The sequence below is a fragment of the Peromyscus californicus genome, unplaced genomic scaffold, assembly GCF_007827085.1.
Source record: "Peromyscus californicus insignis strain IS unplaced genomic scaffold, ASM782708v3 Scaffold_10__1_contigs__length_136768540, whole genome shotgun sequence".
In the NCBI taxonomy this organism is placed as follows: Eukaryota; Metazoa; Chordata; class Mammalia; order Rodentia; family Cricetidae; genus Peromyscus; species Peromyscus californicus.
Window position 1 is genome coordinate 43,538,409 of NW_026294391.1, and position 12,363 is coordinate 43,550,771.

Sequence of the window (12,363 nt, forward strand, 5' to 3'; positions counted from 1 at the left end):
TTTCCCAAACAGAAAGGGCAGGACAAATTGAAGCAGCTTGATACAAGACTGCAGTTTCAGAATAAGATAAAGACCATGTGCTCCAGTTCCTTCTCACATAGGATCAAGTGAGAACTCAGAGATAAAAATATTAAGCCTAGAATCACCTGCCAGCAGCCTGGGAGAAACAGGGAAAAAATTTCTTGGCAATGAAGACGATGCAGATGCTTACATAAACGTAGTCAGTCGTATTTTTAAAATGCTGTTTGTTTTAAACACAGGGTAATAGGCAAAACAAAGACAGACATATAAACTAGTGCACCCTGACTTAAATGCACAGTAACATCTATGTGGACAAGACTGGAAATGTGCAGCACAGTGAGACTGTGGCTGCGAGCATGATGGCTTCTGACTGATTTCTCTGTGTGTGTCAAGAAATAGGAGTGGTAGCCAGAAACTGCTTCCTCTAGAGGAAACTCGTCCAGAATGTTCTGTGCAAGACAGGGAGTGCAATCAGGCTCAAGGCTCGGAGCCAGAGGCTTAGGTAGAGCTCTGCTTGTGTAGGGGTGTGGAAAAATAAGCGCCTGTCAACTTATGAGCTAAGGCTATACCATAATGGAAGATGAAGCTGGTACTAAAAAATTCTTAAATTCATAAAGAAATCCACAATAACAGTTCACCCACAAAACTTAACATCTGGGATAGAATTCATTTCAGTCTGACAACAACCTTAACATAAGCGCTAAAAAAACTTAAAGAAGTAAATAAGGGCATGACTTCCATTAAAAATAACAACAAATCCAGACATGGTGGCACACATTTATAATCCAAGGATTTGGGAGACTTAAGTAGGAAGATGATAAGTTTGAGTCCAGCTGGGACTACAGAGTAAGGCCCTTTCTCAAAACAAACAAGAAATTGTGAATCAGTGAGAGAAGAAACAAAATCAGCTAGATTTGAAAAACAAAGACTCCTTTAACCAAAAATACTAAAGGAAATGAAAGGGATAAGCTCCAGACCATACAGAGATGAGTAGATTAGTGATCCTCTACACTGCTGTTGGAGTAGGAGTCGAACTCAGTACAGTGACAAACGGTTTGCAACATGGACTCAAAGAGAGAACATACATACAATCTTTGACCTAGAATTTTACTCTTCTAGAAAGGTGTCAACACACAGATGCAAAACTACAGCAATAAGAAAGAGTGAAAAATCAGCTGTCTCTAATGACATGGGTCAATTTCACAAGAATAACGCTGAGTGAAAGAAGCCAGACCAAAGATGCAGGGCTCAGACTCAAATGCACACGTTCATGTTTCTTTATCTATCCCCACCTTCTCTAACATATAAGCTATCATCACCATGTAAAACCAAACTATTAGTGTTTGAGGTTACAGATTTAAGTCTTAGGACTATACATAAACATAGGAAACGATTATGCTAAAAGTTAGGACACTGTTTATCTCAGGGGAACAGGGAGGCCACTGTGACTGTGGGTGGCATAAAGCGGCTCCTGGAGGTTGGTGGTGTTCTCCTACTGGACCTGAGAAGAGATTACATCATATTCTCTTTATAATAATTTGACAAGACGTACAGCAGGATTTAATTAATTAATTAATATTTTTCTTATTTTTCATTTTTAAAAGCAATTTTTAAACTTAAATATATTTTATATTTTTTCCCTCTCCCAATCCATTTTTTTCAAATCTGTTTTTATTTTATGTTTTACCTGTATGGGTATTTGGCCTGCATGCAGTGCCCTTGGAGGCCAGAAGAGGGAGACAGATTCCTTGGGACTGGAGTTACAGAAGGTGTGAGCCAACACACTGTTGCTGGAAATAACAAACTGGGTCCTCTGAAAAAGCAGTCAATGCCCTTAACTGATGAGCTATCTCTCCAGTTCTAATTTGTATTTCTTCAGGTGTCTTCACATTTCACAATGCAAAACCAAATGGATTTTATGTACTAAGGTTTATTTCAAAGACAGAATTTGGAAATGGAAGGTAGATAATGAGTAACTCACCAGGGGTGCAGCACAGAGAAACAGATTAAATATATATAAACAAGGGTAGTTAAGAGACATGGAAGATGGGCTGAAAGGTTCCAATATTCATCCAATAGCAAGTCCAGAAGAAGAAGGAAGTAATGGAGTAATATTTGAAGAGATAATTGCTGAGAATTTTCCAGATCTGATGATAAATTGGGATCCAAGTACCTAACAGGACAAACAAAAATAAATCCAAACCCAGGAACATCACAGCAAAGCTAAAGAGCACTGATGATAAAGGGATGATGTTAAAAGCTCTCAGGCAATAAAAGAAATAATCTGTAAAGGAATTCCCTTTAAACTGACAGCAGCGGTCTCGTTAGTACCAAAGGCCAGCTGTGCTGGTTCAGACGATAGCTCCAGTGCTCAGGAGGCAGAAGAAGGAGGATTTAGAATTTGTGGCCAGTCTAGGCTGCAAAGGAAGACCATGTCTCAAACAATCAAATGCACCATAAGGGATGTGGGAAAACTAGAAATTTATACTTACCCCAAATGAGGACAAAATAAAAAGCCTAAAAAAGAATGGGATTACTATCCTACATTCTTACTACAAGAATTACAAGAACAATAGAAAACTGAATGGAGACATAAAAGGTATGGGAGCAAAGAGATGGCACAGGGCTGGCTGTGGTGGTGAATATACATCATGTCCACACTTGGCGGGCTGAGGCAAGCATGCTAGAGGCCAGCTTGACTTACACTGACAGAGTAAGCCTCCAAACAAGGATACTGCATACAGAAAGGGATCTAACGAGTCAGTAAATATGATTTACGCTCAACTGCAAAGCAAACTACTAATGCTATGTTGAAGAAAAAAAGAGAAAATGAAAGCTTTCAACAACAGAATTCAACATTGTTAGCAGAGTTTCTAGGAATACAGTATTTGAAATCCTCATCAAGGTTGGGAAATTAAAGCTATTAAATATATATATATATATTTAGAAAACTTCAAATTTTTTTAACGTAAAAGAAAAAAATCACTAAACTGAAAAAATCTGATCTGTCAAATCAGCAGGCGAGTGAAGGAAGACTCAAATAGCTGGATGTGGCGGCTCAGATCTGGAAGTCTTTAGACAGAGAGGCAGAGAGGCAGGAGGACTTTCCAGGCTATCCAGTGACATCCTATCTCAAGACTCAAAAACAAAATAGGGTGAAGATAGACAGCTATGGTTTCAGTTTCTAAAGAGTGCAGAAAGTCAAAATTTAATAGCTTTGATTTCAAAGCCTACTAACAATGTGTCAAATTAAAGGCATGATTATTATATGTATTGAAAGGCTGACAAATAAGAATTAGTATAAATTTACTAAGTTGTATCAACCTAGCATTATTCCTCTTTTTTAGTTCGTTTTGATTTCTTAAAATGTTTTTAAATATTTGTTAACTAACAAAAAAGTTTAAGGAAAGCAAAAAGGGGGGATTCTACCTACTAATATTTTTAAAATTTGGTTTTTAATGGATGGGTGTGCATGCATATTATGGCAAATGAAAAATAACTGAGACAATAGCAGAATGGCCCTGTATAACTATCTTGAAAATAAGAGGGAAATAAAGTTCTCAATTAGATTAACTGAAAAGTCTTCTACAAATACACAGTGGAGCAGGCGTGGTTTGCGAAAAAGGATATTTTAGCAAATGTTCTGAGAACCAGTGGTATACAGAAGTTATTAGACTAAAATAAACTCTCAGGCCAGAATAGCAGATGAATGCTTATGGTGAGAGAGGCACAAACCACACTCCTGAGTACATGCAATAAATATTACATGGAGAATAACCTTTTTCTCTCCAGGAAGACTGGTGATGTGGAATGCATCTAATACAGGGAGCTCAAAACTCCCAAGTATGTGAGTGATACCAGGGCCCTCAGGCAGTTTAAACTGGACGAAGAAGACCCAGACAAACTGAGAGATGCCTCCTAGCACTTGAGACCTACAGATGACCTAGGCCCATTACTAGGGATGTTACTAAGAAAATGTTTGAAACTGGGTGTGGAGGCACATGCCTACAACCCCATCATTCAGGATGTAAAGGCAGGAGGATCCGAAGTTCTAGTTCACTCATCCTTAGCTATGCAGCAAATTTGAGGCTGCTTGAGATATACAAGGCCCTGGAGCCAACAGCTTAGAATTCTAACTTTTCAAAAGAAAAAGGAGACAAGAGGAAGATTTCACACTGGGTGAGAAGAGTAGGTGACCCCTGTCCCTGAGGCCTTTTCCAGATCTAAAATACCTAAAATTCTGTCTCTCACGCAAGGGCAAAGAAAGCATATTAATACTACTCCAGCCGCTGCTAGAATCATGGTATCCTCCAAACCACCCATTTTTTATGTGAACAGTGCTGCCCTGAGCATTCACCAAAGTGAGGAATAAAGGAGAGAAAGGGCTCATGGGATCTGAAATTCCAAGAAGGGTTAGGACAGCTTTAGATGCCTTTGTCTAAAGAAGAGGGCTTGAGATTGCTGTGCATAGAGTTCAGTCACAGTGTACTGGCTTGGCAGGTTCAATTCCCTGAACTCAGCCACTAGTGCCACAAAGAAGGTGGCTGTAGGCCTACCGGCTGAGATATCTGAACTATGACTACAAGTCTAAGCCCTTGACTAAATTATCATCAGATATTCTAAAAAAAATGAGTCCCCATAAATTATCAGGTAGTCCTTCCAATGTTAATTATACAGGGTTGGGAATGGAGCTTCTAGTTAGTACAAATGAGGCCCTAAGAGTCAATCACAGGACATGTGTCTGCTTTTACAAACAAAGTATTGCTTTGTTTGTTTCTTTTCATGATTCTGGAGCCTGAATCTAAGATTCATTCAGCTGGAACCTTGAGAATGTTAGACAAAGTACTTTATCACTGAGCTCTACACCAACTCCTTTAGTGTCTCTTGTACAAACCTATCATGTCCTACACATAGATTTAGATCCACATAGTCCTACGATAATTTGCAAATGTATCTGCAACAGATGTTCCTGGGACAAATCACCCCTCTTTCTTTCTTTCTCACATCTATATATAAACATAATAGTAATACAAGTAAACAGAATTGCTCTGCCTTTCTGCGCCCAATGATGCACTATGGAACACTGGGGCATTTTAGTTACTAAACAGAAAGTTTTAAGTTGAAAGAAGTGCTTGAGTCAGCCAAGCCCTGCATTAAAGTTTAAAGATAGAAAATGTTAGGTTGTACAGCAGGAAACTAACATCCCCAAGGTGACAAAATCAATTGGTACCAACAACTAAGGAGATGGTATATTCTTGTCTCACGGAAGTCTTGACCCCTAGTTTAGTTTAGTTCAAGGTTCTTTCTACACAATCAAAGGACAAAAAAGTGGAATTTTTGAATCCCATATATTACAATTATGAGAAAAGAGGTTAGAAAACATGGCAACTTTTCCAGGTGTGGTAGCTCATGTAATTGCAAGAAGAGAAGGACTGCCATAAGTTCAAGACCAATTTAACAGGACAACAGAGAGCTCTTGACTAGCCAGGGATACACGACAAGATCCTGCCTAAAAATAACACCTCTCCCCCTGGAACGCATGGTAATTTTCAGTAACTGTCAGCGGATGTCATATCTGTACTGACTGAAAAGAACTTACTTCCAATGCATAATACACAGGTTTGTCTCTGCCAAGCTTATAAGCCACGGTGGTCAACAGGCCATGTTCAGAAAATACACACTGTAGGAAAAAAAAAACAAGAATTTTAGTGTGGAAAAAATTTAAAGGATAGTATAAAGCCTTTTTTCTTTTGAGATAAGGTTTTACTGTGGAGTCCTGGCTAGCCTAGAACTCACTAGACTAGGTCTGCCTTGAACTCACAGACATCTGCCTGCCTCTGCCTCCCAAGTGCTGGGATTAAAGGCATATACCAACATGCCCAGCTTCAGTTTGAAAACATTTTTAAAGATATAATAGAATGTTTATTCATAATAATTCCATCAATAAAATAATAATTACTAAAACTAAGTCTTAGTCATTGGTAATAAGAACACACGCAGACTGCTAAAACATTATTACTTGTTTCAAATTAGATTTTCACTAAAAATCTAACATGATACTAAGTCTAGAATTTCCATTAACACAATCAAAAGAATATATAAGAATTAAAAAAAGCATAAAAGGCCTCTTGTTAGAATCAATCCAAATTCATGATTTTCAACATTTCTATTGAACCAAGTTAAACAATGATAAAGATTAAGTAAAAGCTGAAGACCCTAAAAGCACGCTAATAATGAATTAGATTCAAGCATTATATATGTGAATGTAAAGAAGACTTTTATCAAAGTGAATTTAAAAGAAAAACCAACCTTACGGCCTGTGTTACACAGTAAGAAGCACCCTGTTCCATACCTATACATGGAGGAAGAATGAACAACATGAGAATTCTATCAAAAGCAAATAGCAAAATCTTAGTACTACCAATAATCAAAACTGACATTTAACTTAGCACAATAAGTCATTTTATGAAGGCTTTTAAAAAGTGTTGAAAGCTAACAAACATCACACACTAAATATTCTTTTTAAGAGTATTTTTTAAAAATCAGTCTAGAAGAAAATAGATTGAGATTAATTAACAGGGAAAATGCAGATATAGGATTTAGCATTTAGTCAGTCATAGGCCAAGGGTATGTTTGTAAAATATGACGGAATTACAACAAATTCTACAGTCAGTCGCAGTTAAGTGACTACCAATCCACATATGGTGAAGCAACATGACTGGGAGCCCTTCGCCAATTGAGTTGGCCAGCTTAGCGCTATCACTAATAATAGCTAGGGACTGAGAAACACCACTATGTTCTGGCAGGGTAAAAGGATGAGCATGGACCAGAAGACAGGATAGCTGGAAAACTAGGCCAAAAGTGACGAACAAGGAGAAGCTACTTAAGGCTTACGGATCTCATTCTCCCGGCAGGGTAATGTATTCCAATACTGGTGGGATAATCACAACCAGAACTCAACACTGCTGCTATGGAAGAACTAACTTACTTTGTGGTAGTTTGCCCGTATTAGCTCTGGACTCTGCCACAAATCCGGCACTTGGACATAATGGACAGTTTTGACTTGTGCATGCAAGATCAGTTGCTAACCTCAACTGATACAGGTAAGGGTCACAGAGAAACAGTTTCCTGGTTTGTTGTTGTTTTGTTTTCTTTTTAGAAACAGGGTTTCACTGTGTAGCCCTGGCTGTCCTGGAACTCCCTCTACAGACCAGGCTGGCCTCGAACTCAGGTAACAGTCTGCCTCTGTACCACCACCAACCACACAGCTGAGAAACAGTTTTAAAGTGAGCAGAGATAACAAGGCTGCTATAGCTACCATTGACGCTGCCTAAGCCTGTAATTCCTGCCTCACAGGTCTTGCTCCTTTGCTATGTGCTAGCATGGTTATAACTGCATTGGTGACATTCTGCTAGTGCCTCGTCTCCAAGCTGGCAGAATGGTGATGGCAGAATCTATGACTACTACTATGATGGCTTCATGGGGGGGGGGGCAATAAACACAAACCAAATGCATCTTTCCTGATAATATTTTCTTCATATACCATAAGAGTAATGTTTACCTCCAAATACTCCATCTCTTTTTACACAAGTGGATTTCTGGCTGCTCAATGAACACGTGACACATCCTAAAGGTATGGGACCACTGAATATTGAAGTTTGAACGGACACTTACCAAATACACTAAGTGCAGGCAATACATTTACAAACTGGAGCACATGAGTTACTGGACTTTTTTGCTGCCCATCACCAAAACGGAAACTGATTGTTTCTTTATGAAGCAGAGTAGGGATTTTATTAAAAGTAGAAAGAAAGGCACTCAAGAAAAAAAAATAAAACGATACTCAGGAATATGGATGTCGATGTCTCAAAGAAGAGTTGCAGTTTACTAAAAGGCATTTCAAATACAGATTTTATGCTTTTTTATTAGTGTGTAGCCCTGGTTGCCCTGAAACTCCCTATGTAGACTAGGCTGGCCTTGGAACTCAGAAATCTCCCTTTAGAGTACTGGGATTAAAGGCATGTGACAACCCACCTGATAATTTTATGCTTTTAAAAGGCAAACAGGGGCTTGAGAGATGGCCTAGTAGTTAAGAGCTCTTGTTGCTCTTGCAGAGGACCTGGGTTCGATTCCCAGCGCCCACATGGTAGTTCACAACCATCTGTAACTCCAGTTCCAAGTTAGCTGATGCTCTTTTTATTTTTTTGGTTTTTTGAGACAGAGTTTCCCTGTGTAGTTTTGGTGCCTGTCCTGGAGCTTGCTCTGTAGATCAGGCTGGCCAAAAACTCACAGAGATCCGCCTGCCTCTGCCTCCTGAGTACTGGGGTTAAAGGCGTGTGCCACCACCGCCCGGCCCAGATGTTCTTTTTGACTTCCGTGTATACCAAGCACAGACACCCATGTAGGCAAAACATTTACAGAAAACAACTTATACTTAACTCACTTCACATTTCCCTGTGTGTGCAATGCATAACTTAGCAGCACCACAAACATGTTCCAAACACAACTTCTTTTACTAGACCTCTTCCTTGCTTTGGCTAATCCTAACCCTCCATCCCTAGGTCTTCTCCCTTGACTCTCTGCAGCATCCTGTGTATCCCTGTAGTCTTCCTTTCTGTCCCCATCCTCTGAGTCTATAGTGTAAGGATATAGTGGTTTATACCACGGGTTCTTGGCCTCTAGCTTCTCCTTGCTTTGAGACCCAAGACTGTCATCATATTAACTGACAACTCCAGTCACACCTAAACACCAACTCATAAATGTTCAGAAGTTATCCATTTCCTATCAAGGAGGAGAAAAAAACCAAAAATCAAAACAAAACAAAAAGAAAAATCTTGGCCTGAAACAGCTTTACAGCATGGTTGTTATAGTGTGAATGAAATATCCCTCACTGGCTCATGATTTGAAGACTTGGTCCAGCTAGTGCTGCTATTTGGGGAAGTTATGGATGCTTTGGGAAGTGGGGCCTAGCTAGCGGATGTACGTCCCTTGATGTATGCCTCTGAAGATTATACTAAGTCCTCAATCTACTGCCCTGTTTCTTCCTCCTGTCTGCCATGATGGGAATCTCTCCAATACATGGTCCTGCCACTACATTGTTCTTCTAAATACCACCTGCCCCCACAGCCCTGTTTTGTTTTTACACTGACTAGCTCAGGCTGATGTGGAACTCACCATTTAGCCCAGACGATCTCCCAATTACCTGGAATACAACCCAGAGCCACTGGGCTCATCTTGTTCTCTACCATTTTCCTACCCCAAGGTTCTCTACGTTCTCTATACTAAATCCTCCTCCTCGTATCCTTGTTGAGTGTCTCTTCCACTCTCCAGTATTGCTCCTTCTCTGGAGCATCTCACTACCAGCATAATGTTTTTATATGTGGGATCAAGTCCTGGGTGTTGTGAATGCTAGGCAAGTTCTCTTGAGCTTGCCACTGAGCTATATGCTGAGGTCATTTCCAAAATCATTTATGATTTGTCTGGCCTCACTCTGAAAGCCAATGACATTACTGCAAAGTTTCTTATGTCATGCAAGCTCTAGTTTATACACCATCAACTGGCTGTCTGTGTTGTTTCCCCTCAGGGTAAGAAATGTGAGATCAAGATCTTATGATTTGCCGTTTCCCTTCTCCAACCTGCAGTAACTACACAGCTACTCAAACAATTATTACCTACTTTTAATTAATAATTTATGGACTTGGCTGACAATGGGAAAGGAACAGAAGAAGGAGAAATGAAGGCTATTTTACTGTGTTCTATATATTGTGCTAAGTAATGGACATATTATAGAGATAGCATCTGATTTACTAGCATTAGTGTTCCTGGCAGAGGAGGAAAGGGAAAAAAACAGCCTAGTTTTCTATGACTCCTGATTCAGTTGCTGGAACCCTGATTCAAAGAAAATGTTTTCACAATTATGTTGGCTCAAGTGTTCCTTCATAACCTGGTCACCACAGCCTACAAAGAATTTTCATATATCCTCTTCCCAACCAACTTTCATTCAAATAAGCTTACTCACTCACATGAGGGTGGCTGACCCTGCTGGGCAGCATTATTTTAGGACTGCTAGATATTTCATTATTTGCAGAGAAAGAACTTAATTACCTAAGTCAAAAATAAAGAAGTCATCGTGGTAGCACACGCCTACAATCCCATAATTATTTTCCCAGAACTAGCAAGATAAGGACAAGAGTATCATAGCAAGTCCAAGGACAGACTGAGCTACATGACACCTTGTTTGAAAAACAAGTCAAGCAACTAGGAAACAAGATATCTGATGAGAAGGTATAGTGATACATGCCTCTAATCTTTTTTTTTAAGATTTATTTATTTATTATGTACAAGAAGAAGAGGGCACCAGATCTCATTACAGATGGTTGTAAGCCACCATGTGGGTGCTGGGAATTGAACTCAGGACCTCTGGAAGAACAGTCGGTGCTGTTAACCTCTGAGTCATCTCTCCAGTCCCAAAATGATATCTCAATTTATCCTTTTTTTTTGGGGGGGGGGGTTCAAGACAGGGTTTCTCTGTGTAGTTTTGGTGCCTGTCCTGGATCTCACTCTGTAGACCAGGCTGCATGCCTCTAATCTTAACACATGGGAGACTGAGGCAGGAGGATGATAAGTTTCATGGTACGCTGAGATGCATAGTGAGAGCCAGGCAAACCAGGCTACACAGCAAGACCCTGTCTCAAAAAAAAAAAAAAAAAATCAATAAAACCAAACAAAACGAGAATAACAAAAACCCTTCAAAATCCAAACCAATGAACAAAAACTCTTGATGACAAGAACCATTAAAGAGACAATGTTCCATGTTTATGGAAATATTTTCCACACAGGACAGACAGTAAATAAAGCATAGCAGTTAGAGCCACGATTAAAGAATACAATGAGTTGCCGGGCGGTGGTGGCGCATGCCTTTAATCCCAGCACTCGGGAGGCAGAGCCAGGCGGATCTCTGTGAGTTCGAGGCCAGCCTGGACTACCAAGTGAGTTCCAGGAAAGGCACAAAGCTACACAGAGAAACCCTGTCTCAAAAAACCAAAAAAAAAAAAAAGAATACAATGAGTTAAAGTACAAATATTGTGCCTCCGACTTACTAGATGCATGACATTACATAGATTAGTTACCTCTCTAAATCTTAGTTCCCTGACACAAAATAGGAATAACTGGATTCCCATATAATAAGATTTATGTGGATTGAGTAATATCTCAAGTATATGGACCATTACATAATAACACAATAGCCATTGTCTGAGTATGTGTTATAATTGTCACTATTATTTCAGCTCTTGGGACATATTGTTTCTGCCATTCAATATATGTAATGGGGTAGGCACTTTTTTAATAAAACAAATTAAGAGAAAATAATAGGAGGAAAATATTATCAAGTCATTTCTTTCATTCTTTCTGTTCCTCATCAGTGGAGACACTTCAGATGAGAGAAAGCATCATAACAAGAAAATGGCACTAAATATCCTATAAAAATATACTTTGAGATTGGTCACAGGTAGAAACATTTGAGCAGGATAACACACTGAAAAGCATAATTCGTATTACGGCTTTTCCTCATTTCTTCCCAATGCCACCAATGTAGCTTTAAAAAAAGGAACGAATATGGCCTTGGGGTAAACAACAAAACAAAGCCCTAGAACATGGGGAGCTGAGATGCAAAGATTTCCATGAATTTCTGACTAGTAGTCTTAAAGTACCTTAAAGTGCAAGTTTCAGGAGGTGAGAGTCAGGCCCATCTCACAAACACCAAAACCAAATTAAAAATGAAAGACAAAACTCAGAACAGGGGGATGTAGTTAACTTGGCAGAATGCTAGCCTAACATGCATGAGGTCCTGGGTTTAATCCCCCAATTGCATAAAACTGGGTGTGTCATGGTAGATGCCTGTAAATCCCCGACAGGAGGATCGGGAGTTTCAGGCCAGCCTGGGCTATAGAAGACTCAAGGCAGAGAGAGGGGGGGAAAGAGGAGAAAGGGGAAGACAAATTATAAAAATAATGTGGAGATCCACACTGAAGTGACTAAAGTATTGCATTTTGGCTGAATTTTAAAGCAGCAGGGAAGAGAAGTAAACAAAACAACATCGCTTTCTAAGGCACTTTCGTCAACTCACGTGTTTTTGGCCTGTCCATCCTGGAAGCACATTTGTCCCACCAAAGCAGCAGACTGGTCCCCCAAACACTGAAATTATAAATGACAATAAAAAATCCTGAGTCATAGGTTTCTTTTTGTGTATTTTAATTTATCAAGGAGTGATATATCTATGCCTCACATTTTCTCCCACGGGCATTACCCCCATTTGATAATCAAGATAAAAGGCATAAGAAG

The 12,363-nt window shown here is 39.5% G+C and overlaps 1 protein-coding gene across 5 annotated transcripts in view; it reads right to left on the bottom strand.

Annotated features, from left to right (window-relative positions):
- Gk (glycerol kinase) overlaps positions 1-12,363 on the bottom strand; it is a 78,751-nt gene that overhangs the window by 19,966 nt on the left and 46,422 nt on the right. For all 5 annotated transcript variants that reach the window (XM_052732375.1, XM_052732391.1, XM_052732365.1 and 2 more), the window contains 3 exons: positions 12,149-12,216; positions 6,331-6,373; positions 5,621-5,701 (listed from right to left, as the gene is read on the bottom strand). In XM_052732375.1, coding sequence (XP_052588335.1) covers positions 5,621-5,701; positions 6,331-6,373; positions 12,149-12,216 — 192 coding nt within the window. The remainder of the gene's footprint in view (positions 1-5,620; positions 5,702-6,330; positions 6,374-12,148; positions 12,217-12,363) is intronic.